The 25,954-nt window shown below is 55.3% G+C and overlaps 4 protein-coding genes across 4 annotated transcripts; 1 reads left to right on the plus strand and 3 right to left on the minus strand.

Moving 5' to 3' along the window:
• Window positions 1-64: 64 nt before the first annotated feature.
• SPATA25 (spermatogenesis associated 25) lies at window positions 65-1,267 on the minus strand. Its single transcript, XM_029919165.1, has 2 exons — window positions 1,089-1,267; window positions 65-719 (listed from the first exon to the last, which is right to left on the minus strand). The coding sequence occupies exons 1-2, from the start codon at window positions 1,141-1,143 to the stop codon at window positions 91-93; spliced, it is 684 nt and encodes a 227-aa protein (XP_029775025.1). The 5' UTR covers window positions 1,144-1,267; the 3' UTR covers window positions 65-90.
• Window positions 1,268-1,963: 696 nt separating this feature from the next.
• Window positions 1,964-3,810, minus strand: NEURL2 (neuralized E3 ubiquitin protein ligase 2). The gene is made up of 2 exons (XM_029916591.1): window positions 2,994-3,810; window positions 1,964-2,210 (listed from the first exon to the last, which is right to left on the minus strand). Exons 1-2 carry the CDS (start codon window positions 3,733-3,735, stop codon window positions 2,095-2,097), a joined length of 858 nt encoding a protein of 285 aa, XP_029772451.1. The 5' UTR covers window positions 3,736-3,810; the 3' UTR covers window positions 1,964-2,094.
• A 244-nt stretch (window positions 3,811-4,054) lies between these two features.
• CTSA (cathepsin A) lies at window positions 4,055-9,948 on the plus strand. The gene is made up of 15 exons (XM_029916589.1): window positions 4,055-4,162; window positions 4,341-4,522; window positions 4,680-4,791; window positions 5,036-5,086; window positions 5,177-5,263; window positions 5,495-5,650; window positions 5,970-6,061; window positions 6,376-6,460; window positions 7,057-7,148; window positions 7,229-7,307; window positions 7,383-7,522; window positions 8,167-8,242; window positions 8,891-8,980; window positions 9,164-9,268; window positions 9,511-9,948. Exons 1-15 carry the CDS (start codon window positions 4,109-4,111, stop codon window positions 9,592-9,594), a joined length of 1,485 nt encoding a protein of 494 aa, XP_029772449.1. The 5' UTR covers window positions 4,055-4,108; the 3' UTR covers window positions 9,595-9,948.
• On the minus strand, window positions 9,790-19,439 carry PLTP (phospholipid transfer protein). Its single transcript, XM_029916590.1, has 16 exons — window positions 19,335-19,439; window positions 18,624-18,734; window positions 18,437-18,536; window positions 17,650-17,778; window positions 17,212-17,367; window positions 16,049-16,112; window positions 15,912-15,975; window positions 15,146-15,237; window positions 13,650-13,826; window positions 13,500-13,559; window positions 12,133-12,297; window positions 11,980-12,047; window positions 10,914-10,956; window positions 10,752-10,815; window positions 10,593-10,669; window positions 9,790-10,175 (listed from the first exon to the last, which is right to left on the minus strand). The coding sequence occupies exons 2-16, from the start codon at window positions 18,721-18,723 to the stop codon at window positions 10,053-10,055; spliced, it is 1,482 nt and encodes a 493-aa protein (XP_029772450.1). The 5' UTR covers window positions 18,724-18,734; window positions 19,335-19,439; the 3' UTR covers window positions 9,790-10,052.
• Window positions 19,440-25,954: the final 6,515 nt, after the last annotated feature.

Consider the following 25,954-nt stretch of genomic DNA (forward strand, 5'->3'; position numbering starts at 1 on the left):
TCCCCATCCTTGACACAAGCACCCCCAGTCCTGTCTGCCCAAAAACCATACAGAGAAGCCACCCTATGTGTCTGGTGCTATTTCATCCAGCTACAAGTAGGGGCCAGGAGGCTGGCCTCTCCGGGGTCTCATTAGGGGCATTTGCCCAGAGGCTGTGTGGGCGCGTGGCTGGTCGCACCGCGCCCCCTCCCCAGCCCCCTCTGGCTCCGGATGGGCCATCATGAAAGCTTGAGCCGCCCGGATCAGGTCCTCTTCCCGCAGGCCCGGGACAGGCACGGTGGGGATGCCAGCAATCATCATGGCCAGGGTAAGGATGCAGATGTCAGGCTGGGAGCTGGCCTCCTTCCCCCTGGCCTCAGAGGGCATCGGTAAAATCCCTGGTGACAGCCCAGACAGCAGCAGGGGCCCAGGCCAGCAGGGGCCACCCAGGTGGGGAGCGCTGCCCCTGGAGCCGTCCTCCCAGCCCAAGCCCTCAGGCTGCATTGCGTGGGGGAATTTGTGGTTATGGCGGCTGTACTCCTTCCGCTGCAGGGTCTCCCAGCTAGTCCCCCCAGGGCAGCCCCTGGCTTCCGGCACTGCCAGGGCCGGGCCCCAGGCCTGGGCAGCAGGTACCAGCTGCTCAGCTTGCTGGCTCAGTGGGCCTGGTCCACCAGAGGCCACCACCACTGGCTCTACCGGACCATAGAGGCCAAGGGATGAGCCTGGAGAGGCAGCCCCACCTGTAGAGACAGGAAGGAGATGGAATGTTATTCCTGGTCTCTTTGAGGCGGCCCTGAGGGGCAGGGCTTAGAGCAGAGCACTAGAAACAGGAGCCCCGACAGGGCTGTCTAGTGGTTGGGAACTAAGTGGTTTACTCATATCCACACCCCCAGTCCCCAACATCGAATAAGTAATGGAGAAGTGTTTGTTGAATGAATGAGTGAGCAGGCAGGTAGCTACCGGCAAGGACTTTTGGAATGGCTTTCTTCAGAGAATTGACTCCAGGGCCAGCCCCAAGATGCCCAGGGGAACCTCCATCTCCCCAGAGCCAGGAAACAAGTTATCAGGGGAAGTTGTGGCACCCCTCCAGTTCCGGAAGCCCCCCTCACCTTGGCTGGAAGGCAGATGACCTTGATGAGCTTGTGGAGACATGAAATAGGACATGGATGCCCCAAAGCCCCCGTTTGTGAGGGAACAGTCACCTGCCTCCTCCTACCCTTTCCACCACTCTAGAATATCACTTCATAGTCCTTCCCCTGTACACCTGGAACCCACCTCACAGCAGTGACCTGTTCATTCTAGAACCTGTATATGACAATGGGATGGGGTTAAAAGAGCACTGGACCAGGACCTGGACGGACATTCAAGGTTCTTACCTCTGTCTTGGGTGAGTCACTGAGACAGTTTTGTTCCTTGATCTTCTCCTCTAAAGTGGGAGTAATGGCTGCCCACCACCTCACCAGGAGTTGTGAGGATTAAATGAGATTATTTGTTTGGAAGCGAATGATCAGAGATACAAATAAAGAAGGCAAGTGTTTTGTACTCTGCAGTATGAAAGAAGGAATTTGCTGTGTGACTTTGGAATACATTCCCATCCGACACATGGAATGAGAATCTCCAGAGATGGAGTTTGGGGCACTAGCTCTCTAGGTATCCTAGTTAACTCTAATGAGTAGACAGGCCAGTCACCACTGGTCTAGGTGATGTCTAAAATGCTCTCTCAGGGTACCTGGGTGGCTAAGTCGGCTAAGCACCTGATTCTTGGTTTTGGCTCGAGTCATGATCTCACAGTTCAGTTCGTGAGTTCAAGCCCAGCATCGGGCTTCGTACTGATAGTGTGGAGCCTGCTTGAGATTCTCTCCCTCTCTCTCTGCCCTTTCCCTGCTCGTTCACTTAAATGCTCTCTCTTGCTCTGACCTGCTGACCCACAGTGATCCGAAAAAGTGCCCCTCACAGGCTTCCAGGGCAAGGAGACCCTCCAATGATCAGTGTCAGCATCGCTGTGTTTATTTCCAGGCCTGGCTGGCAGCGGTACAGCCAGCTTGAGACCAGCCACAGGTCCAGGGCCAGGACATGCTCCTGGGGTCCTGTCCCAGGGTGGGTGGCTGCAGGCCTTTACTCATACTTGCAGAAATCCTTAAGTCCTTTTGGCAGATGGAGCCCATCAATGGCCAGCCGGTGCACCACACTCCTCTGGATGACTAGGCGGCACAGAGTCTGCAGGGATGGCACTGTGGAAAGAAGGCTGTCAAAAGCAAACTGAACTTGAGGCTGAGACCCAAAAGATCTAGGTCTTGGTTCTCCCTTTGTCATTAACTTGGGCAAGTCCCCTCTGCTCTCCAGGCCCAGCCTGAGTCACGGGGCTGTTCACGTGGTCGAGATCAGCACCTCTTTCAAAACGTGGACATTGCTGAAGCCCTGTTTCTATTTTAACCCTTCCTTAGCAGCTTCTGGGGTACAGGTAGTCAGGTAGTGCCCCTGTACTCTATGCTTGATTCACCTCTGGTGGCCCAGCTTCCAGCACAGGCCTGACACAGAGTGGGTTCTAGTTCAGTGAATTGATCAGAGGTATAAATAAAGAGCTTAGCAGGGCTATAAAGAACCAGACCTCAGGATTAAGACACTCTCAAATCTGCGGCCTACGATGCCTTTAAACTGGAATGCCCAAATCTAGAAGCATTTGTCTAATAGAGCACACGGTTTTCAAAGGAGCCTGAGTGGGAAGTCAGAAGTTAGTTTAGAATTCCTGCCCTAGGGATTCTAGGTTAATACAGAAAATACCGGCAAAGCCAGCATCCTAATCCACTACAGCCAAGATGGCTAACCTGAGGCCCAGAGCCAGGATGTGACTTGTTCGAAATCACAAGCAGAAGCATAATTGGAAATTAGATTCCCCAACTTCTAAACGAATGCTGGACAAACCAAGGCCTTGCTAGCTGGCTTGGGAGTCCTAGCAAGTTCCCGTCCCCACGCTGGGCCAGGAGGGGTCGCTGCCCAGGGGGTGGGATACCTACAGCCATACTCGAGCTGGACCAGGCGCACGCTCTTGGTGGAGGCAAACACGTCCACCACTGCGTAGAGGGGCTGGGCGGCTGGCAGCCCCCGGGCGCTGGGGCCCATGTCCTCGCCGTTGATGACGATGTGCATGTCCGCCGTGCCGTCCGGGCGCGGGCAGAAAAGAACGCCCAGGCGGCTGCGGCGCGCGGTCGGAGGCAGCACATTCAGCTCATACAGCTGATCCAAGAGGTGGCTGTAGAGCCCGGGCCGGCTGCGGCCCACCAGGCGGTCGCGGGGAATACGAAACTGCTCAATGCACAGATAGGGTTCCACCAAGAGGGCTGGGGGGCGGCTGGGCACCGCTGCCTCTGCCTCCGGGCGGTCCTCCCGGGGCACGCGGTTGTGATGGCGCGTGATGGCAAAGACCCAGGTGTGGCCGAGGCTGACCAGGTCCGGCAGCGAAAACTCGGGCACCGCGGCCAGAGTTGCGGGGTCTAGCGCAGTCAGGCCGAGGCGCAGGTGCCCGCACCAGCCCAGTTCTTTCTCCTCGATCTCGACCAAGAATACCTGGCCCGGGGCCAGCGGCTCGCGACTGAAGCACAGGCCGTGAGCGAAACTCTCCACGCGTGTGGCCCGCGTCCCGGAGGGGTCCACGCGGATGTTGGCACCATGAACCGGGTGGAAGCGGGTAGGAGGGGGCTCGGGGCGCGCTGGTCTCCAGGGCGCACCCAAGTCCCCGGGCTCGGAGACAGCAGCCATCTCCCAGCTGTGCGACAGGCCAGCGGGCGCCGGGGGCTATTTTGGGCTGCGTGATCAGAGGGTGACCGCGGGGGCACCATGTAAGGTATCCCTCCCACCCCACCCCCCACTCCCTTCCCCGAGGCTCTGCCCGGGGGTCCTAGCGCCGCTCGCTCAGCCATGACTCCTGGACCGGGGCCCCTGGGAGGCCGGGGGATCCTGGCCGCCCACATCTGAGTCATCCGATGGCTGGCGCCCGCGAGACAAGCTGAGAAACCCGCGGACTCTGACCCAGCGCCGGTCGCCGCCTCCGGCGTCCCCTGGGTCCCCGGAGACCAGAGAGGTGCTCGAGGAAGCCTGTCACGTGACGACGCCCACGTGACTCGGACTCCACATGACTTCCCGCGGCCAAGCCTCTCCTGCAGAGCAAGGACGCCGGGGAGCAGAGGTGAGGTCGCTCGGGAGGCTGGAGGGGACCCGCAATCCCGGGCCGCGCGGCGGGCAGGCGCTGGGGCCGAGCCGGGGGGCTCCTCTGCCGCCGCGCCGCCAGCTTCTCCGCGGGACGGTCGCACCGAAGCAGAGGAGCGAGGGAACGCGGAAACAGTCGGCCCCACTTCCTCCCGCAGATGGTCCGAGCCGCGCTGTCGCCGCTGTGGCTGCTGCTGCTGCTTCTGCCCTGGGCGCCCCCGGGCCAGGCAGCGCCGGATGCGGACGAGATCCAGTGCCTGCCCGGGCTGGCCAAGCAGCCAGCTTTCCGCCAGTACTCCGGCTACCTGCGCGGCTCCGGCTCCAAGCACCTCCACTACTGGTCTGCGCCACCCCCCACCCCCCACCCCGTCCCGGGCGGGCAGGTGATGGGGCGGGGGGTGGGGGAGGGTCCGAAGACCCCCAAGGAAGTCTACGAGCAGGGAGAGGTGGAGGGGGCCCATCCGCCCGTACCCACTTTGCTCTGCCTACCCTCCCAGGTTTGTGGAGTCCCAGAAGGATCCCAAGAGCAACCCTGTAGTGCTTTGGCTCAACGGAGGGCCCGGCTGCAGCTCCTTAGACGGCTTCCTCACGGAGCACGGCCCCTTCCTGGTGAGTGTAAAGCCACTCTCTGCCCCCTAACCAAGAAGGGAAACATTCCTAAAGGAAAGGGCCAGAACTCGGAGGATTTCCCAAGGGCGCCCTTTTCCTGAGCCTGGGTTTCCTCATCTATACCATTGGTTGGCTGTCTGTACCTTTCAGGGGTTTTGCCCAGATGAGAAGTGCCCAGCACCATGGCCCGTCCCTTCCATCCATTTAGCCTTGGGACTTAGCCATCCATCTCTTTCCTCCTCAGGTGCAGCCAGATGGTGCCACGCTGGAGTACAACCCCTATTCCTGGAACCTGGTATAGCTGGGGGGAGGGGTGATGGGGGGTGTCTGAGCCCTTGGATGGGTGGGGGATTCTTCTTCAGTTCGTCTCCTCCTCCCCCTCCAGATTGCCAATGTATTGTATCTGGAGTCCCCAGCTGGGGTGGGCTTCTCCTATTCTGATGACAAGACTTATGCAACCAATGACACCGAGGTGAGTCCAGGGCCTGCCCATGTGCCCCAGCCTCCCTGGTTCTCTGAAGGTAGCAAGATCTGGGAAGGAAAGAGTGTGGCCTTGGAGTCCGGATTTTGGCTCTATCACATGCTATGTGTGGTCTTGGCCACGCCACTTCCTCTTGCTCCAAGTGGGTGGATGCTACTATCTCAGATTCTTTTCCAGCTCACATACCAAAGCCTTTTGATTCTCTCCTTCTCTCTTCCCTAGGTCGCCCAGAGTAATTTTGAGGCCCTTAAGGATTTCTTTCAGCTCTTCCCGGAGTACAAGGACAATGCTCTTTTCCTGACAGGAGAGAGCTATGCCGGCATTTACATCCCCACCCTGGCGGTGCTGGTCATGCAGGATCCCAGCATGAACCTGCAGGTACAGGGCCGCTGCAGGAGGAAAGAGAGGCAACTTGTCATGGCCTTATGGTTAGCAAAGTCCAAGAGGCCATTTGCTCGGTCCAACCTGCTCCAGCCCTTTATAACATGCTTGCCACTGGGTGGCCTGTCTCTGCTCATGTGCCTCCCACAACAGGAAGCTCACCTGTCAGCCAGCCAGCTCTGTCGTTCCTTGCTTCCAGTGGCCTCCCCACAAACCACCTTGCATTTCAGCTTCCAGATTGCTGAAGGTCTGGGTGTAGTCAGGGGAGGCTCCCCATCTCCCTCCAGATGACCTGAATGCCCTGGGTGTTTCACAGGGGCTGGCTGTGGGCAACGGACTCTCCTCCTACGAGCAGAATGACAACTCCCTGGTCTATTTTGCCTATTACCATGGCCTTCTTGGGAACAGGTATGGGAAGGGGCAGTTGGGCAATCTCCAGGGTGGGGCAGGTCCTGAGATGTCAGGTCTGCCCTCCAGGCACATGATGTCCCGGGCTCTACCCCGGTTTATGAGCAGGGGATGGGGGCTGGGATTGCCAGAAGTCTTTGGTCCGGAAAGGCCAAAGAAAGGATACCAGAACTTAAATGGACTAAGGAGGGCTGGCTGTGTGGGCCCAGAGCAGCTAGGTTTGGAACCTCCATAGCACCCCCTGTGATGTGTTTCCTCACTGGCTGGGGTCAGGGGTCACCTTCGGCCTAAACACTCTCATGCGTCTCCTGCAGGCTCTGGTCTTCTCTCCAGACCCACTGCTGCTCTCAGAACAAGTGTAACTTCTACGACAACACAGACCAAGAATGCGTGACCAATGTGAGGTTCTGCCGCCCAACCCGGGTCACCCACCCCTGCAACCCCGGCCCTGAGAACAGGACCACATCCCCTCCTCCGGGACTCCCTGACCCCATCCCCTATTGTTTTCCTGTCCTGCCTCCTCCAGCAATCTGATGTTCTCTGGGACGCGTCTAGGGATGTGTTCCCACCACTACTTCCTGTGACTTTCTAGGCAAACCCTATAACCCCTGTGAGGGAAAGGATGTCCCTCTTGTCGGGCATCTCCTCTGTGCCAGGCACTGGGCTGAACTCTGTCAACATAGATTATTGAATGTTCAAGTTTCTCCCTTAAGAGAGATCATATCACCCACATTTTCCGGAAGAGGAAGCTGAGGCCTAGAACGTTAAAGTCACTTGTCTGAAGTCACAGTGCTAAGAAGTAGCGGTACTAGGCTCTGGACCCAGGTCTGACAGATTCCTTCCACTGAGCCTCAGTTTCCCCACCTGTAGAAAAAAGTGGGGGGAGGGTAACAACAAGAAGTGAAGTAGGAGAGCGGTAAATCTTGGGACAAGTTGGTGAGACCATGGCGAGGCCAGGGGTCTGTGAAGCAAGGTGGCTCCTTGTGTCATTGCAGCTGCAGGAAGTGTCCCGCATCGTGGGCAACTCTGGCCTCAACATTTACAACCTCTACGCCCCGTGTGCTGGGGGCGTGCCTGGCCGCTTAAGGTAGGCCCCGCCGAGTCCCTGGGGGCCCGTCCCAGCCCCCACCTGGAGGCTGAGGCACACGGCCCCGACTTCGCTTGCAGGTACGAGAAGGACGCTGTTGTGCTCCATGATTTGGGCAACATCTTCACTCGCCTGCCGCTGAAGCGGACACGGCATCAGGTGTGCAGGCAGAGCGTGGGCTCCTCCGGGCAGGGGAGGGAAGCCAAGACCCTGACCTTCCGTCTGTGCCCCCAGGCGCTGCTGCGCTCTGGGGAAAGGGTGCGCATGGACCCCCCCTGCACCAACACCACAGCCGCCTCCACCTACCTCAACAACCCCTACGTGCGGAAGGCCCTCCACATTCCGGAGCAGCTGCCCCGCTGGGACATGTGCAAGTGAGGCTTTGTGGCCAGCCGGGGCCCCGGAGGGGTTGGGGGTGGCGGGTGCTTGGGGCCTCCTGGGTATCAGAAAGGTTCCCTGGGATTCCTTGGCTCAAGTTTCTCGTGGGGGCGCTCCAGGCACTCGGGGTGTGACAGTGTCTTGTGCAGGCTGTTCAACCCCTAAAGTGGTTGATATTTAGCCAGTTCATTTTTAAATTAGTAAAATAGCGATTTACTCCCCCGGCATTTAGTAAATAGACACGCTCCCCCACTCCCACTCCCATACAGTCCCCAGCCACATGAGTAAAAGGGTGCTGCCTGGGACAGCAGGGGCCACTCAGGACCATCCCGATTGGTCAGTGCCCCTGCCCTACTGCTGTTCCAGGCCGTGCTTCTCACACCAGTGGGCTCCTGCGCACTAGATGCCAGTTGCAAACCAATCCTTGAATGTCCTATATACATTTCTGGACGGGGGTGGTTGAGGACCTCTGAACCTCAGCCCCCCATCCACATAAGTCTTAGAGAGATGACAAACCTGAGGAGGGCACTGAATCCCAACTGTGCCGCCTCGGCTGGGGCTTGGGGAGAGGAGGGCTGATGTGTGACTCGTTTTCTCCCTCCACCTGATCTTCCTGGGGCCTGTCCACGTACTCCTGCAGCTTCCTGGTGAATATTCAGTACCAGCGTCTCTACCAAAGCATGCAGTCCCAGTACCTTAAGCTGCTCACCACACAGGTGAGTGGGAATGGCCCAGCTGGGTCCACCAGCAGCCTCAGGACCCTGGAGCAGCGGGACAAGACGGGGCTCCCTTTAGAGTGCCACTCAGGACACGGGAGCTGAAACTCCAAGAAATGACGGCCAGGGATTGGCAGGGTCACAATTTGAACATGGCTTTGTCCCCACCCTGTGCTGCTCTGTTATAGGAGGCTGCATCAGCCAAGAAGCCCTTAGGTTGAGAAGAGCTAGTGAGAACATGTTACAGATGAGCAAATGGAGGTCCAGTGTGGGTGAGGGCCTTGTCCAAGGTCATCTAAGAGACCCTGACAGAGCCAGGTTAGGACCAGGTTCTGTACAACACAATGGTTAGCACATAAGCTCTAGGGTCAGATCATCTGTGTTCACGTCCCTTTACTAGCCAAGCGTCCCATCTGGAGACTTGATTTCTCCATCTGTAAAATGGGGTTAATAATGGTATCTACTTACATAGGTAAAGCATTTAGTAAGACACTGGTCACGTAGGAAACAGAAAACATGAGTGTTTCCTGCTTTGAGCTCTTTAGCAAGGCCCCTTGAATTCCCTGAGGGGGTAAGGCTTCCACCAGGGAAGAGCTGAGGCCTGGGCTCATTCCAGACCCTCCCATCCTCCCCTCTGCTCTGCTCTAGAAATACCGGATCCTGCTCTACAATGGAGATGTGGACATGGCCTGCAATTTCATGGGGGATGAGTGGTTTGTGGATTCCCTCAACCAGAAGGTAAGGCAGGGATCCCGGCTCTGGGGTGGGGCTGGGGGCAGGGATCGGGCAGCTGTGCCTGGCGCTGGGCTCTGGCAGACAGAGAGGACAAACCTGGGAGAGTTGGGCCCCTGAGGTCCTGCTGGCAGCTATGAGGGAGATTTGGGGGTGGCCACAGCTGCTAAGGCTTTCCTGGTGGGGCAGATGGAGGTCCAGCGCCGGCCCTGGTTAGTAGACTACGGCGACAGCGGGGAGCAGATTGCTGGCTTCGTGAAGGAGTTCTCCCACATCGCCTTTCTCACCATCAAGGTAGGGCCTGGGGCTGGCAAGGGCTATCTGGCTGGAGGGGAGGGGGCAGGCCCCGCCCTTCCTCTCTTTCTGGTTCCCTTTTACACCTGCTTACCATCTGGCCCCACACGGGCAAGGGCACTGGGCAGGGTGAGAAGAATGCAGGGCTTGGGAGAACGGGAAGGTCACTGGCTGAGGGGACCCAGTAGGATGGAGGGGCAGGGCCTACATAAGAAGGGGATCTCACAGAGCTTTGCTCCTAGGGCGCTGGACACATGGTCCCCACTGACAAGCCCCAGGCTGCCCTCACCATGTTCTCCCGCTTCCTGAATAAGCAGCCATACTGATGACCACGGAGACCAGTCCACTTCGGCCGGATTCAGTCCCTCTTCCCAACCCCTTTATGCAAAATGGGAGGTCCACTTTTATGCAGAGTGCCCCTGTGGGGTAGATCCCTGCCTGCGGAACTGCTTCCCTTTCCCCCGCGCCCCCCCCCAGCCTTCTGCCTCCCAGACCAGGCCCCAGTGCCTCACACAGACAGCCTGGGGGAGTTAGCACTTTATTCCTGACTGGGGCGGGGCCTGGCCCCCTCCCTTAATGCACTGGAACACAGCCGAGCTCAGGACAGCCCACGGGGACGGTGGACGGACTAATTGATGGATTGAGTGTGATTATGGAATTAAATTGGGTAGAGCCTAAAACCCCGTCTTCTCTGTGGCACTGGGGGTCAGACAGGATGCTAGAGGCTGGGAGGGGCCGAAGGAGGAGCTGAGGGGATTGAAGTCCCCAGGGTGGGGTTAAGGGCTCAGGCTGCTGGCGGTGGGGCACTGGATGCCCAGGTGTCGCGGGTGGCGGCAGGCCGGTTCTTCTCAATCACCTCTCGCAGCCCTTTGGCAAAGTGGAGGTCGGCCCCGATGGTGAGGAATCCCTGTGCAGGGGGCAAAGAGGGGAGTCTATTTGTTCCATTGCAGAGGCCAAAGATTAAAGATCCAGACAGGCCCTTGGCCTTGAAGGGTTTTCGATTTAATGGGAGAGGAGCAGCAAAGTCCCAACTCCTGTGAAGGGTGTGAAGGAGAGGCTGCCGGGGCATGGCCTGTGGGGGTGAAGGAGGGCGTCTGAGGAGATGGCCTCTTAGCTCATCTGTTAAAGGAGGACCCAGGAAGAGTGTTACAAGGTGAGGGCACAGCCTGTGCGGAGGGCTGGAGACGTCTGATGAAAGATTAAACCGGGAGCCACAGTTGCTAAGGGAGGGGCTGGGATCTGGCAGCAGAGGGAGGTCAGGGTCATGAAGTGGGAGGAAGGCTCTGCCCTCTTCCTCCATCACTGGCTCCCCACCCCCACTCACCGCATGGTTGGTCACCACCTCGCGCACGAAGTTGATACCCTCAGGTAGTGGGATCTGCACCCCCCGCCACATCCGCTCTGTGGGTGGGAGCAGCTGGCTCAGCCTGGATCCACCCAACCCCCTCTCCTCCCCCCTCCTCCCTCCCGTCCCCAGCCCTACCATTGAGCATGGGCATCACCCCAATCTGCAGCATGGTCTTCAGAGGGGCCTGCAGCGGGATCAGCTGGGATGGAGGAGGCAGGAAGTCAGGGCAGCCAGCGGGAAGTGGACCTGCCAGAGCCGCCCGGCCCCGACCCGGCCCCCTCTCCACTCCCAACTCACTGCCAGTGACTCCAGTGCGGACTGGTTCGAGTAGATTCGGAACCTGTGGGGGACAGGTGTCCAGTGGGCACAAACCCTGGAGGCGCCCCTTCCTCGGGCCACCCAGGCCTGCCCGCCGGAAGCCTCAGCCTCCAGTGTTCCCACCTACACGCCTGCCAGGCGGCTCTGCATTCCAGGTGTGCATCCTTGGGTGAGTCATTTCTCCCGATTTCGGTTCCTGTTTTCCAAGGCTGCTACTTTAAATGTGTTGAGCACTTGGTCTCTGCCAGACTCAGGCTGGCAGCTTTGCATATGTTGTTTGTGTTTGTATAACAGAACTTACAGAGCTTCCTCCCTACCGGCTGCTAAGCATGTTACAAAAAACATCATTAATATATTTTAAAGTGCGACTGGCTTAATCCTCATAACAACCATAAGAAGTAGGCACTATTAAACAATCTGCACGTTTTAGATGCGGCAGATCAAGCCTATAGAGGTTAAGTAATTTGCCCGAGATCTCACAGCTGGGAAAGGGCAGAATCTGCCTCCAGAATCTAGGCTCTTACCTACTGCCCTGCAGTATCTCATTTAACCCCTAGCCCAGTGCTGTCCAGGAGCACTTTCTGCAAATGTACATTTGCACCTGCTAGCAGCACAGACAGCGCAGCCTTAGAAAGGGGATGCTGCCTTCCCCTACATTTAGCCCGTGAAGGAAATGAAGCTTAGAAAGATAAAGTGACTCTTCTCAAGATCACAAAAGTTGTGCTGAGGTTTCTGCCTGAACCCATATTGTTTGGCTCTCTGCTGGGTGACCGAGGGCACGTCCTTTAACCTTGCTGGGCCAGTTTGGTCACCTGATACTGCTCTCCTCTCTCTAGACGTAAGAGAAGGCAGAGAAGTTACCCTTGAATGAATTGTATTTGTTATGGATTCACACAGGCCCTAGCTCTCCAGAGGCTGGAGAGCTGAGTGAACTTCAACCCACACCCCTTGCCCCCCTGCCCTTATTGGGCAGGTGCAAGTAACCTGAAGACACTGAGGTTCAGGGAGGTTAAGGGCTCGCCTGAGACCTTGGCCATCTGCTTACCGGCGCAGGTCCAGCTGGATGCGTAGTGCCTTTCCCCGGAGTGCCACCTTGGCGCTGAGACGGGTGTCCTGCGAGAGGGGGGTGTTACTGACCCAAAGGGTCCGCAGCCCATTTCTCCCTGACCCTCAGTAGCCCCTCATCTGGTGCCCGCACCATAGTCATGCTGGACAGCTGGACCTCAGGCTGGTCAGGCGGCACCAGGGCAATGGTGACGCTTGCGGTGACAGAGACGGTGCTACCCGAGGGCTTGATGGTGCAGCGAGGTGGGGCCAGGACTCGCAGCTCCAGCTTCAGCGGGGAGTCAATCACCGCTGGGCTCTGGGGACAGAGTAGGGAGGGTAGGTCAAAATCCAGATCCGTTCCCTGATGAGCCCCTGGAGGGGAGGAGGGCGGGCTCAGGTTCTCCGCCGGGCACCCAGACACACAAAAATGAAGACTGCTGTGGCTTCCCAGACCTTCTGGAACTGTGTCCAGCCTCTGTGCCTTTGCTCACACAAGGGAATGTTTCCTTCTAGGAATGTCTCCTTCTTCTGCTTTCCTGAGCTCTTGTATGGAGATCCATCTTCAACCGGATTTCCCTCAGACAGTGTTTGCCTTGAATATCCGGGCTCTGTCATATTTCCTCTCTAACCTGCTGTGTTCTCGGTCCCCTAGGCACTACTGTTTCACCAGTGTTAGCTCATCAAAACTTCTCAATGACCATGCGAGGCAGATACTCTACTCATTTTCGAGATGGGAAAGTTGAGGCACAGAGAGGTTAAGTACTTGTCCAAGGTCAGGTAGCCCTCCAGTGGCGGAACCTGGGATTGAAACCCAGGCGGTCTGGCAAGAGAGTCCATGCTCTTACTAACGCTTGGCCATCGGGTTGGTGGAGCCGATGGTGCTGACAGCAATAATCATCGCAGCTGGGGGGTGTTTCCTGAACACTTACTCTGCACCACATGCTGTTCTAGTCCCTTTCCACGAATTGATTCAGCTAAACACTCCCACCAGCTCTGTGAGGTTGTGCAGTGTAAAGGAAATTAAGGGCAAGTCCTCTAATGATCACTAAGATACTTTTTACATTTTGAACTCCTACCCCTCTTTCATTAGACAAGGGAAAATAAGCAAGGATAAAAAACCATCAGGGGCACCTGGCATGGTAGAGCATGTGACTCTTAATCTTGGGGTGTGAGTCCCAGCCCCACAGAGGGCATAGAGATTATTTAAAATTGTAATTAATTCACTTTAAAGAAAAAGAATACATCGGTCAGTGTTACAGCCCCTACACCTACAGAGCCTGGGTCTCAGCCCTTCCCAATAGCTTCATGAAGTCCAGGAAGTAGCAAGGGCCCTTTACAGACTTGGAAATGAGTTTGACAAATAAGAGGACTTGGTCACAGGCAGGAGGCCAGGCCTTCTGTCTATTCCATGGCGGCCTCGGGGGCCCTCCGCCTGCATACTTCCACCGTCCCCTCGCTGGTCTGCAGGTGCTATGCCCTCCCACGCTGGCCTCATTCCCACGTCCTGCCCGCACTCACCAGCAGGACGATGCTCCCGAAGTAGGTGGCCCTCAGCAGCATGTCCAGATCGTGGGGTACCTGGGTAGGGAAATTGGGGGTGAGGCAGGGTCATCAGGAGCTCTGTAACGGGGCCCCTCTGGCCCATCCCACAGACGGGCCCGGGCTTACCTTGTTTCCCACCAGTGACAGCTTCAGGGCCCCCACCCGGAAGTAGCTCTCCATGGCAGAGTCGAAGAAGAACTCAGAGAAGGCCACGTACACCATCCGCTCCTCCTCCCGCAGTTGGGGCTCAACTGCACGGTTGGGCAAGCTCCAGTTACTCTCCGCCAGGGGAAAGAAGGCCCCCTGCAGTTGGGGGATCAGGGTCAAGGCCAAGGCAGACTGGCCCAGCACCCAGATGTTCCCATGCCCTGTGGCAGGCACTGTGAGGGGTGGTCGGGGTCAGACCCAGCTGCTGTCCTTAGGGGACTCATTAGCACAATTTAAAAAAAATTTTTTTTAACGTTTACTTTTGAGATAGAGACAGCGTGAGTGGGGGAGGGGCAGAGAGAGAGAGGGAGACACACAGACTCTGAAGCAGCTCCAGGCTCCGAGCTGTCAGCACTGAGCCCAACAGGGGGCCCAAATACACAAACCTCAAGATCATGACCTGAGCTGAAGTCAGACTCTTAAGCGACTGAGCCACCCAGGCGCCCCCAGCACAATTTTTTTTCTTAAGGTTTATTAAATAATCTCCATACCCAGTGTGGGGCTTGGACTCATGACCCCAAGGTCATGCTCCTCCCAACTGAGCCAGCCAGGCGCCCTCATTAGCACAATTCCTAAGGCATCCAGAGGAGGGCAGCTTCAAGGGAGCACTCCCACCAGATGGGAGAAGGGAAGCTCAGGCAAGGGTTCGGGAGGAGGTGGCATTTCAGTGGGCCTTGAACAATATGTGGCAGTGATAATAACAGCTGCTGCTTACATCTCACATAGTAATTATCCCACGCCCTTGTAGACCAACTCCTTTAATCCACAAAATACTCCAGGAGATGTTTTCTTATTGTATTATAGCCATTTACACATTAGTAGGAAATAGGCACAGAAAGGTTAAGCCACTTGCTTAAGACCACACAGCAAGTAAGTGGCAGAAACAGGACCTGAACTTCAGGTATGGCTCTGAAACCGCTACACTCCATCTGTTACGAGGAGCAAAGGAAATGGCCATGTAGTACCCCTGTGGCCTTGAGCAAGGGGCGTCCCCTCTTTGAGCAAGTCTCCACATCCCCCAAATAAAATAAAATACTAGTGCCTGACTTACATAGTCATGAGGGTGAAATGAGATTATGTGCATAGAGCCGTATGTCCAGCTCCTTCAGGGAAGATGGGCAAGGGCAGTGCATGAGCAAAGAAAGGCCCTGAGGTAGGAAACAAGGGGCATATTTGGGAAAGTGACTGCAGACAAACAGGGTGGAGTTAGAGAAAGGTGGGGCCAGACAAGATTAACAAGGCTCAGAAGCCAGACCCAGGAGTTGAACCTAATTCTGCAGGCACTGGGGAGCCATAGCATGCTCCACAATGGATGGCCTCATCAGAGCTGTGGTTCAGGAAGACAAAGGCAGCAACGGAGGGGATGGGTAGGGGTCTGGTTAGGTCAGGGATGACACACTAGCCCGGCAGCTCACCCGGAACTCCATGTCCAGATTGCTGTCGGAAGCTGCAGGATCCTTCAGGAGGGAGTAGTCAATGCCAACGAGCTCATCCACAGAGCTGCGGACTGTGGGGAGGAGCTCAGTCACTCAAGCTGGGTGACGCTGGGCGAGGTGTTCACCCTTTGGGGCCTGCTTCTCACCCGTAAATGGTGATCATCAGTCCTCCCTCATAGGGTTGTTTGGGGGGTCAAATTGGCTTTACGTGGGAAGCAGCAAGGGCTCAACAACGTTAACAATCACTACTGGTACCACCAGCACTACTCCAGGGCGCTTATCACTAAACAAGATGGCGAGGGATCCCCCTCCCTCACTGCTCTTCCCTGCCTCCTCCCTCCCTCCGCATGCCCTGCACGTAGGGCATGATTTCTACCCCACAGCAGACAGAGATCAAAGCTTAGGAAAAGGGAATTCATGTTTGTTGGGTACCTATTAAGTACAGGGGATGAACACACACGGGGTCCTAATGATCATTGAACACATATTGAGGACCTTGATGATCATCACTCAGTTAATCCTCACAGCAGCCCCACAGGGAGGCACCCCAGCCAAGCTAAGATACCAAGGCCCAGGAAGAAGGGAGTACTTACCTAGGGTCCTGCACCGCAAGTCAGCAGCAGAGGCCGGATGTGAACCCAGGGCGTGGCAGGGACCTACTCTGAGGCTTGGCTGGGCTGCATACCCGGCCTCCTCCTCACCCACATTCCAGCCAGAGCCCCCCACCCAGCCAGCGCCAACTCACCAGGCACCGTGTCCAGGAGGGAATTGAGCAGCACCGTCCCTGCATGGTAGAGTACGGGGCAGATCTGCAAGGTGGGGTCTAGAGTCAGGGCCTTCAAGATGGAGGCCACCCCACCGCCACCACCGCTACTGCCACACCTGCTGGTTGAGGAGGAAGCGCATTCCTGAGGTGATGAATGTAGAGAGGAACTGGTACACCTTCCTGCAAGGAGGGGACAGACCGTGTGAGCCCAGACACTGCCCTGCCCCAATCCATGTCCAGGAGAAATCAGTGGGCTGAGAGATGTGGACGAGGTGGCTCAACTTTGACCTGAATTACGAGCTCTTTTCAAAATTTGGGTTTTCCAAATCCCCTCTCCAGCCTGATTCTAAAGACCTCTCCTAACGCCTACCCCCAGCCAAATGAATTTACCTCCAGTTCCTTGGACCCACTGCAAGCACCCCCACCTCCAGATACTTACTCATGCCCTCCCTTCCACCCCCAGTGTTCCTGTCCTGTATTTCCTCCTGTCTGGGCTCAGATGCTTCCTCTTCCATGCAGTCTTCCCAGACTACCCTCATCAGAACCCCTGGAGTACTCTCTTAGTTCCTTCCTCAAAGCCCTCATGGCAAATGTTTTGTCCCCTCAACTAGGCTCTGAGCTCCTTTATGAATCCTCAGGGACTGGCATACACTTTATTTATTAAATAAAACTTGAGGGACACCTGGGTGGCTCAGTTGGTGAAGCATATGACTTTCGATTTCGGTTCAGGTCATGATCTCACAGTCTGTGAGTTTGAGCCCAGCGTTGGGCTCTGCGCTTGCAGTTTAAGGCCGGCCTCAAAAGAAATTTGCAGTGTACCAACACCAGATGATAAATCCGCTGTCTTTTCTCTCCCATTCTCTTTGAGAACTATCACAAAGTCCCTTTCTCAGCCCTAAACCTGGAAGTAGTAGTAGTATGAGCTACCAATTATGAGAACCAAGTTCACGCCCAACTGTGCATACAGATCCTCACAATAACTTACCTAGGAAGCTAGCCACCAGTATGCCAGGTACTGTTCTAAATATTTTTACATATATTAACAAGTAGCCCTCACAACATCATATAGAATAGCTTCTAGTATCATCCCCGTCTTACCAACGAGGAAACTGAAGCACAAAGCTTCGATGACTTGCCCAAGGTCCCACAGCCAGGAAATGAGAGTGCTGAGATTTGGACCCAGTTGGCTCGATTCCCAAGGCTGTGCACTTTGCATTGCACTAGGCAGATGGGCGGTGAGGCTCAAAGTGGGCGCCCCGGGGTTGGAGACAGGGCTTACTTGAAGGTTCCCCCAAAGGCCGCATGCATTCTGGAGACGGAGGCCTGGCAGGAGACGTTGGACACTTTGATCCGACCATTGGGATCCCGGGAGAGCTGCAGAGCCGTGCGGATGGACACACCCTCGGCAGAGGCATTGATATAACCCCCATCATAGCTGCCAAAGGGGTGCGGGGCATTAAATGTCCAGTTTGGAGCTTAACGGCGGCTTCTCTATCCCAATACCCACCCCACCCATCATGATACCCCTTAAGAAGGCTTCATTTTTTGCAGTTTACCAAGCCCTATCAACCCTTATGAAGTGGGCATGTGGGCATGCTTTACCCTATTGTACAGACGAAGAAATTGTGACTCAGAAAGGCTATTGCCCACCAGCTCCACAGCATCCCAGCCCTCCTGATCCCTCCCCTGCACTCCTCTAAGGGCACCAGATCCTCACAAGAACCAGTAGAGAAGTTGTCTCCGGAAGCGCAGCCCCAAGGAGGAGTTGGTGATTTGTAGCATCAGCTCCTGCTCTGGCTGGAAATGGAGCTCAGAGGATGTCAGCTGCAGCTCTGTGACAGTCACCCTGCAGGAGGCCTCAGAGTCATATTCAGGACCACAAAGAGGGGGCCCCAGCCAACACAGGAAATCCATTCCCTCCTCTTCCAGTCCAGGCCTGGGGAAACTGGGGTGGGTGGAACAAATTCTTCCGTTGCCCCTCGAATGCCCAGCCTGGCCTTGGACAGCTCAGAGATGAGCTTCTCTCCACCCAGGTGTTACGTGAGCTTCCTCTCTTCTCTTTGAAGCCCATTGCTTGCATCCCCTTCCCTCTCACACCCCGTGGTTGCTAGACCTGGTCTTTTAACAGGGTCCTTGGATTTTTGTCTCCATCTGAGTTCCGCGCCATATTCCAATTCTCCTATCCCGACCGTCCTAAGCAGGGTTCTTCTCTTTTGTTCCCCTGACCTCTCCCACCTCTCCCGGTAACCCTAAGACCCCACTCTCATCCAGGGGCAAGTTTCGTGACTCCGCCTCTTCGGTGCTCTTTGGCTACACCTCAATCCCAAGGCTTCTGCTTCGTAGTTCTAGGTCCCGCTAACATCGGCCTTTATTTTCAAAGCCCCATCCTGTTTCTTTAGTCCCGCCTCCCCGGTTTGGCCACGCCCACGCGTCACTGACCCCGCCCCCAAGGCAGAGGCTCCACCCCGGGGCCCGAGACCCCGCCCTCCGGGTCCCTTGCTTACTCAGAGATGTTGTAGTAGAAGTAGCCCTCCCTGCCCCGCAGGTCCGGAATGGTGATGGTCTCCAGCTCTTGTTCCAGAAAGCGCAGGCCCTCCTGCTTCACTGAGGTAGCAGCGAGATCCTTAGGTCTTGCGCCCACCACTGGAGCGACCCCTCCCTCACCCACCCTCACCCGCCCCCGCGCCTTACCCAACTCCAACGCCTTGGACGTGATGCGGATCTTGCAGCCGGGGAGCTCGGCCTGAGCTCCTGCCAGAAGCGCTAGGAAGAGGGCCCTGAAGAGGGCCATGGCGAGCAGGCCTGGGGTGGGGTGGGGTCGCTGGAGTCATCAGGGCCGCTAAAACCCACTCCGCGGTTGTCCAGCCAGAAGAGGGGCTGGCCGGACGGTTACCCACAAAATAGCTCTTCGGGGAACTTGGAGCCAATTATATTGCCTCCATTTGGCAGATGCGGAAACTGAGGCTCAGAAGGGCGATGCGACTCGCGCTCTGGCTCCCAGAGGATTTGAGACACAGGGAAAGGGGAGGGGACATCCTCAGTTCCCCTGTGCACCCGCCGCGTGACGAGTTTGGACCTCCCAGGACCAGCACCCCCCTTTCCTTTAGCCGAGGGCGGGCGCGGCTTGCATGTTACCATGGGAACGGCTGCACTCGCATTCCTAGGGGGTGGCTTGCGGTCTCCCAGGCCCCGTGCCGGGGGAGAAAAGGGGGCTGCCTGCCCAACCTCGGGTTCCTGGGTCTCCCGGCTCTGCTGGGTCCTAAATTCCTGCCATCGAGATTCGGCCTGGTACCCCCCCCATATCAGCACCCTCCTTCATGGGATCTCTTTCCCTACCCGGGTTCAGTAGACCATGCGGCTCGGCGAGGGTCTGGGGGTGGATGGGGACGCGCTGCGACTCACCGCGGCGGAGCTGGGTGGTCGGCGCGGTCACGTGGTGCGGCGGGCAGCGCCCGGGATCTGGGCGGCGGGGTCTGGCGGGCTGTGCTGTTCCAGCAGCCTTTATAACGCTGGGCCTTTCCGACCCCCCTCCTCTCTCCCGCTCTCCCCTCCTCCCTCGGGGGTTGGGAGGGGATGGGGCGGAACGCTGGCAGCCGGGAGGGTGGGGAGGGCTGTACGGAGCCCCGTGACAGGCCCGGCCGCTGTCAAGACAAGTGGGGGACCCAAGCCGGGAAGGAGGGTGGGAAGTGCAGGAGTTGACCCGCCCAGTCCCTACAGTCCTTGCTTCTCTGGGACCTTGGCTCAAATTCCAAATGCCCGTGTCTTTCTGTGTGCTCCTGGGCAAGTCGCTTCACTTGAGTCACTGAGCCTCAGTTTCCTCATCCAGCAAAATGTGCATGGCAATTGGAACCACCCACAAAACCAACGCGCCCAAGACGAGTTTTCTTCCTTCCCTTTCGCCCACCATCACCTGAAGACCCCTCCTTGCAGGCTTCCCTATAGGACCCCCCCCAAATGTCTCTGTGTCACTACCTAGGGTCCTAATAGACCCAGACATTTCTCCCACTGGGATCCAAGCAAGTGCGGCCGTGGAGCAGGACAGGCTGCTGGAATCACTCCAGAGGAACGTTTGGTGTTTCCCAGGGAAGTGAACCTTGTGTGTGTGTGTGTGTGTGTGTGTGTGTGTGTGTTTGGTAAACCTCTGAAGCTAGGTTCTCTGTACAGTATCCCCATATACTGCCTACAGTGTCCCCAGCAGTGCTTGCTACCTTTGTTATCAAATGGGTGAAAGAGAAAAGGAGAAGCAATAAAGATTCATGTCCACCAGACGTGTATTTAGCACCAAGCACTCATCCAGGTAGGAATACCAGCGTGTCCTGATTTGCCCAGGACTTTCCAGGCTTTGAAACTGAAAGTCTCCCTTCCAAGATGGTTCCAGGGTTTCCTGGAAAACCAGGATGGTTAGTCATACTAGATCTAGATTAACTTGTTTAATCTTCTTAACCAATGGGGCTGGCACTAGTATGGACCGGCTTTAGCTGGAAAACAGGTAAAGACCATCATGCAGTTACTATCAGAGAAGCCTTGATCTGTTGGTGAAAGAGTGGGAGGTGATGTTCAAAGCCTAGGAGTTAGCGCACAGCCAGGGATTCAAATCCGAGGCTGTCCATTCTCAGGCCCAATTGTTGGACCCTTTGCTGAGGCAGCTCCGAGCCTCTTCCTAAAACAGAAACAATAACAGTATTGGGAGAATAAATTAAATCAGGGCGCCTGGGTAGCTCAGTTGGTTAAACATCTGACTCTTGATTTCAGCTCAGGTCATGATTTCACAGTTCGTGGTTCAAACCCCACATCGGGTTCTGAGCTCACAGTTTGGGAGCCTGCGTGGGATTCTCTCTCTGCCCCTCCCTCATGATCTTTCTCTCTCTCTCTCAAAATAAATAAACTTAAAAAATAAATAAATGGGCATAGGGCATGTGCTAAGCATGGTGTGTAGCACACCATTAGTGCCAAATAAAAGCTGGCTATTAAGATCAAGGGCACAGACCACAAGCACACGGAGCCGGAAAGCATGTAGGAGGGGAACAAAGAAAGTGCTAAGGACATCCAGAGGAGGAAGTGCCTTAATGTCTTTGAACTCTAGTAACCCTGCTCTTCCTGGATCCTGGCTCAAGCAGAAAACCTGGTGGATGTTAGTTTTCTTTAAATGCATGCTTCATCTTTGTATCACTGTTATCTCCTGAGGGAGATGCAGGAAATGCTTATCCCTTGTACCTCCCTGTCCCCACAGCAGCCTCAGTGAGCTTTAAATGTAGCTACGTGATCTTGGGCCAGTGGTTTAACCCTCTGGGCCTGTGTTTCCTCATCTGGATTGCTTGTGAGGATTAAAGGAGTTAATAAATTTTTGGGTGCCTGGGTGGCTCAGTTGGTTGAGGCTCAGGTCATGATCTCGCATTTCATGAGTTGGAGCCCCGCATTGGGCTCTGTGCTGACGGCTCAGAGCCTGGAGCCTGCTTCGGAGTCTGTGTCTCCTTCTCTCTCTGCCCCTTCCCTGCTCATGCTCTCTCTCTCTCTCTCAAAAATAAACAAACATCAAAAAAAATTAAAAAAAGAATTAATGCATTTAAAGGACTTGAGACCTGGCATTTCTTTTTTAATGTTTATATACTTATTTTGAGAGAGAGAGTGAGCAAGCCAGGGAGGTGGAGAGAGAGAGAGAGAGAGAGAGAGAGAGAGAGAGAGAGAGAGGAGAGCAAGGCGGGGGGAGGGGGGGCAGGGATTGGATCCGAAGCGGGGCTCAAACCCACAAACGGTGAGTGCACAACCTGAGCCAGTCAGAGGCTTACCTGACTAAGCCACCGGGGTGTCCCAAGCACCTGGCATAGAGAGCTCAAAAAGCTACAATGGTCATCATCCTTTGCTAGCATCTAGTGGCTTTCCATGACCCTCAGAATAAACTCTCCTGTCTCCGTGCCCTGACTCCAGGCACGCTATACACGTACCCCCATCTCACCGCCCACCATGTGTCCCCCTCCTTCATTCTGCTCTGGCCACATTGACCTTGGCACTTGCTATTCTCTCTGCTCAAAATGCTTTTCTGCCTGATCTTCCCACAGCTAGCTCCTTGTCATTTCTGTCTCAGCAGCAATGGCGCTTCCTCCAAGAGGACATCCTGCCTACGTAGCACTTACTCTCAATCACATCGGCCTGGCTTGTTTGCTTTTATAGATCTTGTGACTATTTAATGATGATTTATCAAGTTATCAGAGACACGGTCTGTCTCCGTGACAGCTGGGATCGGGTTCACCGCTCATTCCCGGTGCCTGGAACGGTGCCTGGCTCTGAGTAGGTACTCCCTGTTTGCTGAGTGACTGAACAGGGTCGGAGCCCTCAAATGTGCCCAGAGTGCAGGTGATACACATACCACCCCAGATTCGTCAGCAGCTTCCGCCCCTCACCCAACTGACTCTAATTACAGCCCTGGGATTGGGGGGGGGGGGGCAATAAGAAGTACTCAATGGCCTTGACTCCAAGGCATTGCCCGGTCAGCCCCACCCTCTCCATTACATCGGTTTCCCCTTTCTCCCAAACTTGTGCCCCCAACCCTCACATTTCAGTGATCTTGGCAGATGTGAAGCCCAGGAGGGTCCCTGAGCAAAGCTCCCTGAATCCTCAACACTTGGCTTGAGGGGTGAAGGGACCAGAATACCCAAATCCCTTTGCACTTTCACTCCTGGCTTTGAAGAGAAAGAGAGACTTCCCAGCACTCAAAGGGACAGGAAAACAATGCTTCTTTAGCCACTACTGCTCACCCAGCACAGCGATATTGTAAAAAAAAAAAAAAAAAAAATGAGAAGAGCAGAGCAGCTAAGTGCTTTGGAATCGGACAGACTGGGTTTAAATCTTGTATCTGTCATTTTCTAGAGCAGAGCTCAGAGAGCTGTTCTTGTGAAAGGTCAGGTAGTATATATTTTAGGCTCTGCTGGCCCTGTGGTCTCTGTCACAGCTGTTCAAACTCTGCCACTACAGCCTGGAGGCAGCTATAAACAAGACTGAAACGAACAGGCTGCTCCCTGGATTCCGCCTGTGGACCATAGTTTATCCACCCCTGTTCAAGAGGGCGTTAAAAATTAAATCTCTTTAAGAACCTCAGTTTCTGGATGTGTAAAATGGAGACAATCTAGTACCCGCCACCTCTCTGGATGGTAGGGAGATTTTAATAAAATATATAAAGTGCTGAACCTAGTACTTGGCATGCTAAAGAGCCAATAAATGTCTCTGGTCATTAGCATTAACTAGTTGTTTAACAAACAAAAAGTGCTTTACGAAATATTAACTCACTGGGGTGCCTGGAAGGCTTAGTCGGGTAGGTGTCCTAGCAGCTCAGGTCATGATCTCATGGTTCACGAGTTCGAGCCCTGCATTGGACTGTACTGACAGCTCAGAGCCCGGAGCCTGCTTCAGATTCTGTGTCTCCCTCTCTCTCTGCCCCTCCCCAGCTCATACTCTGTCTCTCTCTCAAAAATAAATAAAACATTAAAAAGTTTTAAAAAATATTAACTCACTTAAAATTCATAACATCCTATAAGACAGGTATCATCATCCCATTTTGCAGATGAGGAAACTGAGACCCAGAGAAGCTACATAACTAGCCCAAGCCGATCTGGATCCAGAGCCCACTCTCTTAACCACCCCGCTCAACTGTGTCTTTGAATGACCCCATTTAATCCTTAGAGCAATTCCTTGAAATACTTATTTTTTAAATTTTATTGATTTATTTTGAGAGAGAGAGAGAAAGAGAAAGAGCACAAGCAGGGGAGGGGCAAAGAGAGAGGGAGAGAGAGAATCCCAAGCAGACTCCGAGCTGTCAGCACAAACCCAGTGCGGGGCTCAAAACCAAGAACTGTAAGATCATGACCTGAGCTGAAATCAAGAGTCAGATGCTGAACTGACTGAGCCCCCAGGTGCCCCGAGACAGCAGTTATTGCCCCTGTATTGCAGATTGGCAAACTGAGGTACAGGGGGAGGAAGTAACTGGTTCGAGTAAGTAAACACAGTCTCCACTGACCACAAGATGCCAAGTTGGATTTCTGCCCAAGATGTCAACATGTGTAGCCGGCTTCCCCCTCCCTCTCCCTGTCTCCAGCTGTGTTTTCTTTGGATCCTCGCATGGCTTGGAGAAGCTGCGTCAGCCCCTCTCCCCTCCTGACCATTCTCCCGCCCCCGACGCTCATCCAAGCTGCCCCTCAGGAAATGAACGCCCTCCCTCTCAGTCTGCTGGAGCCTGTGATCGTATGGGCCTGGGTTGGTCAGTGTGGGTGTGCCTGGGAACGTGTGACCGGGGATGGAGTTGGAATGAGGGAGAGGTATGTGTGGGGGGACAGATGTCAGACCTGGAGCCTCTGGTTACACCTCCCCAAGCAGACGAATGACCCCGAGTGGGGGCCAGACATTTACCAAATGGGGAGAAGACAGGACTGGGACTTTCTGAGTTCAGCCAGGGAAGAGCTGTTGACTGCCTTTCTGTGGCTTCTGAAGCCTGGACATTGGCCTTCTGGTTTCTCCTTTTTTTTTTGGTTTTCTCCTCAGAGACCAGCTCCTTTCTCTGTTGATGGAACCAGCCACCTGGTCCCTAAAGGATCCTCTAGGCTTAAAACGCAAGGACCCTAACACTTCTCCTAGGGCGTTGCTTCCCCGGATCCGGGGTCCTGTGAACGCAGGTCCCTGGAACCTGTCCGGCTCCCTGTGGCCTTGAGCAGCTTGCTCGCCTTGATTTCTTTTCTTTGTTTCCTTCACGCTCCACCCTCCTTTCCAGTTTCTATGCCTCTTGCAGCCTCCAGCTGACCCTGACTCATGGAAGCCTCTTTCTTGCTGGTCCTCTAAACCTCCTGTCCCCGCTTTCATTAGCCCTGGACGTGGGCCTCCCCGCTGCTCACTGCCTTGAGGAAGTGGCAGAAGGTCTGCACGGTGCTGCCTGGATGTCTGGGGTTCATAAACCAGAAACATCATTTCAACGTAACTGATGGGAGGGGGCAGCAGGCGGTCGTGACTCTTCCTTTTGACAACGAAGAAGGGCCACTGTCTTCAGTGACGCTGGTCTCTCTGCAGGCCTCTGCAAAGGTTACAGGAAGCACCCAACACGTTCCAACATCTCGACTTTTCCCAAGATGTTCTGCTACCAAAGACTGTGAGGGCCCGGCATACATACAGCCGGGAGTCAGGAGGACAGCCCTCCGGCCTCCCTCCTCAGTGTCACCCAGCTTAGAGCCGTATGTCAGCACCATCCCCACGCCTGTGCCCAGGTCTCGTCTCCCAGATGCCCCATCTCAGATCATGCCACCACGTTCACTCAGGTGCTCTAATCAGAAGCATAGGACTCATCCTCAGCCCTCTTGTTTCCCTTCCAGCAAATCCTGGCGTCCCTGACTCCCAAAGGTGCTCCACACCCATGCACACCTCTCCCTTTGCACCAACACTGGTCCAGGCTGTTTTCTTCATACCTGGATCACTAGTCTCATCTCCCTGCCTCATTATGGCCCTAAAGGTCTAGCCTGCACCAACCACAGGGATCTTTAAAAAGTAGAAGGGCATCTGGGTGGCTCAGTTGGTTAAGTGGCCGACGTTGGCTCAGGTCATGATCTCACGGTGCGTGAGTTCGAGCCCCACATTGGGCTCTGTGCTGACAGCTCAGAACCTGGAGCCTGCTTCGGATTCTGTGTCTCCTTCTCCCTCTGCCCCCTCCCCTGCTCACGCTCTGTCTTTCAAAAATAAATAAACATTAAGAAAAAATTTTTTAAAAATGTAGAAACCGTTGTCTCTTACTACCCTGTCCCAAAGCCTCCCCGTTCACTCCCCATCACATGTAAAATAAAGCTTGGATTGTGGCCATGAGCCCAGAACAACTCTAGGTGGTCCAGCTCCTGCCTACCTTCCTCTCCGACTATCTGCTACTGCTGTTGGGACACCAACTCTCTCCACCTCAAGCTTTCTGTTTACCCTTCCCTCCACAGACAGACCTTGCCTAGTTAGCTTCCTTCAAGCACTTAAGTGTCCCCCCCCCCCCCCCCCCCCCCCCCCCCCCC

This window comes from Suricata suricatta, chromosome 12, assembly GCF_006229205.1.
Source record: "Suricata suricatta isolate VVHF042 chromosome 12, meerkat_22Aug2017_6uvM2_HiC, whole genome shotgun sequence".
NCBI classification, from domain to species: Eukaryota; Metazoa; Chordata; class Mammalia; order Carnivora; family Herpestidae; genus Suricata; species Suricata suricatta.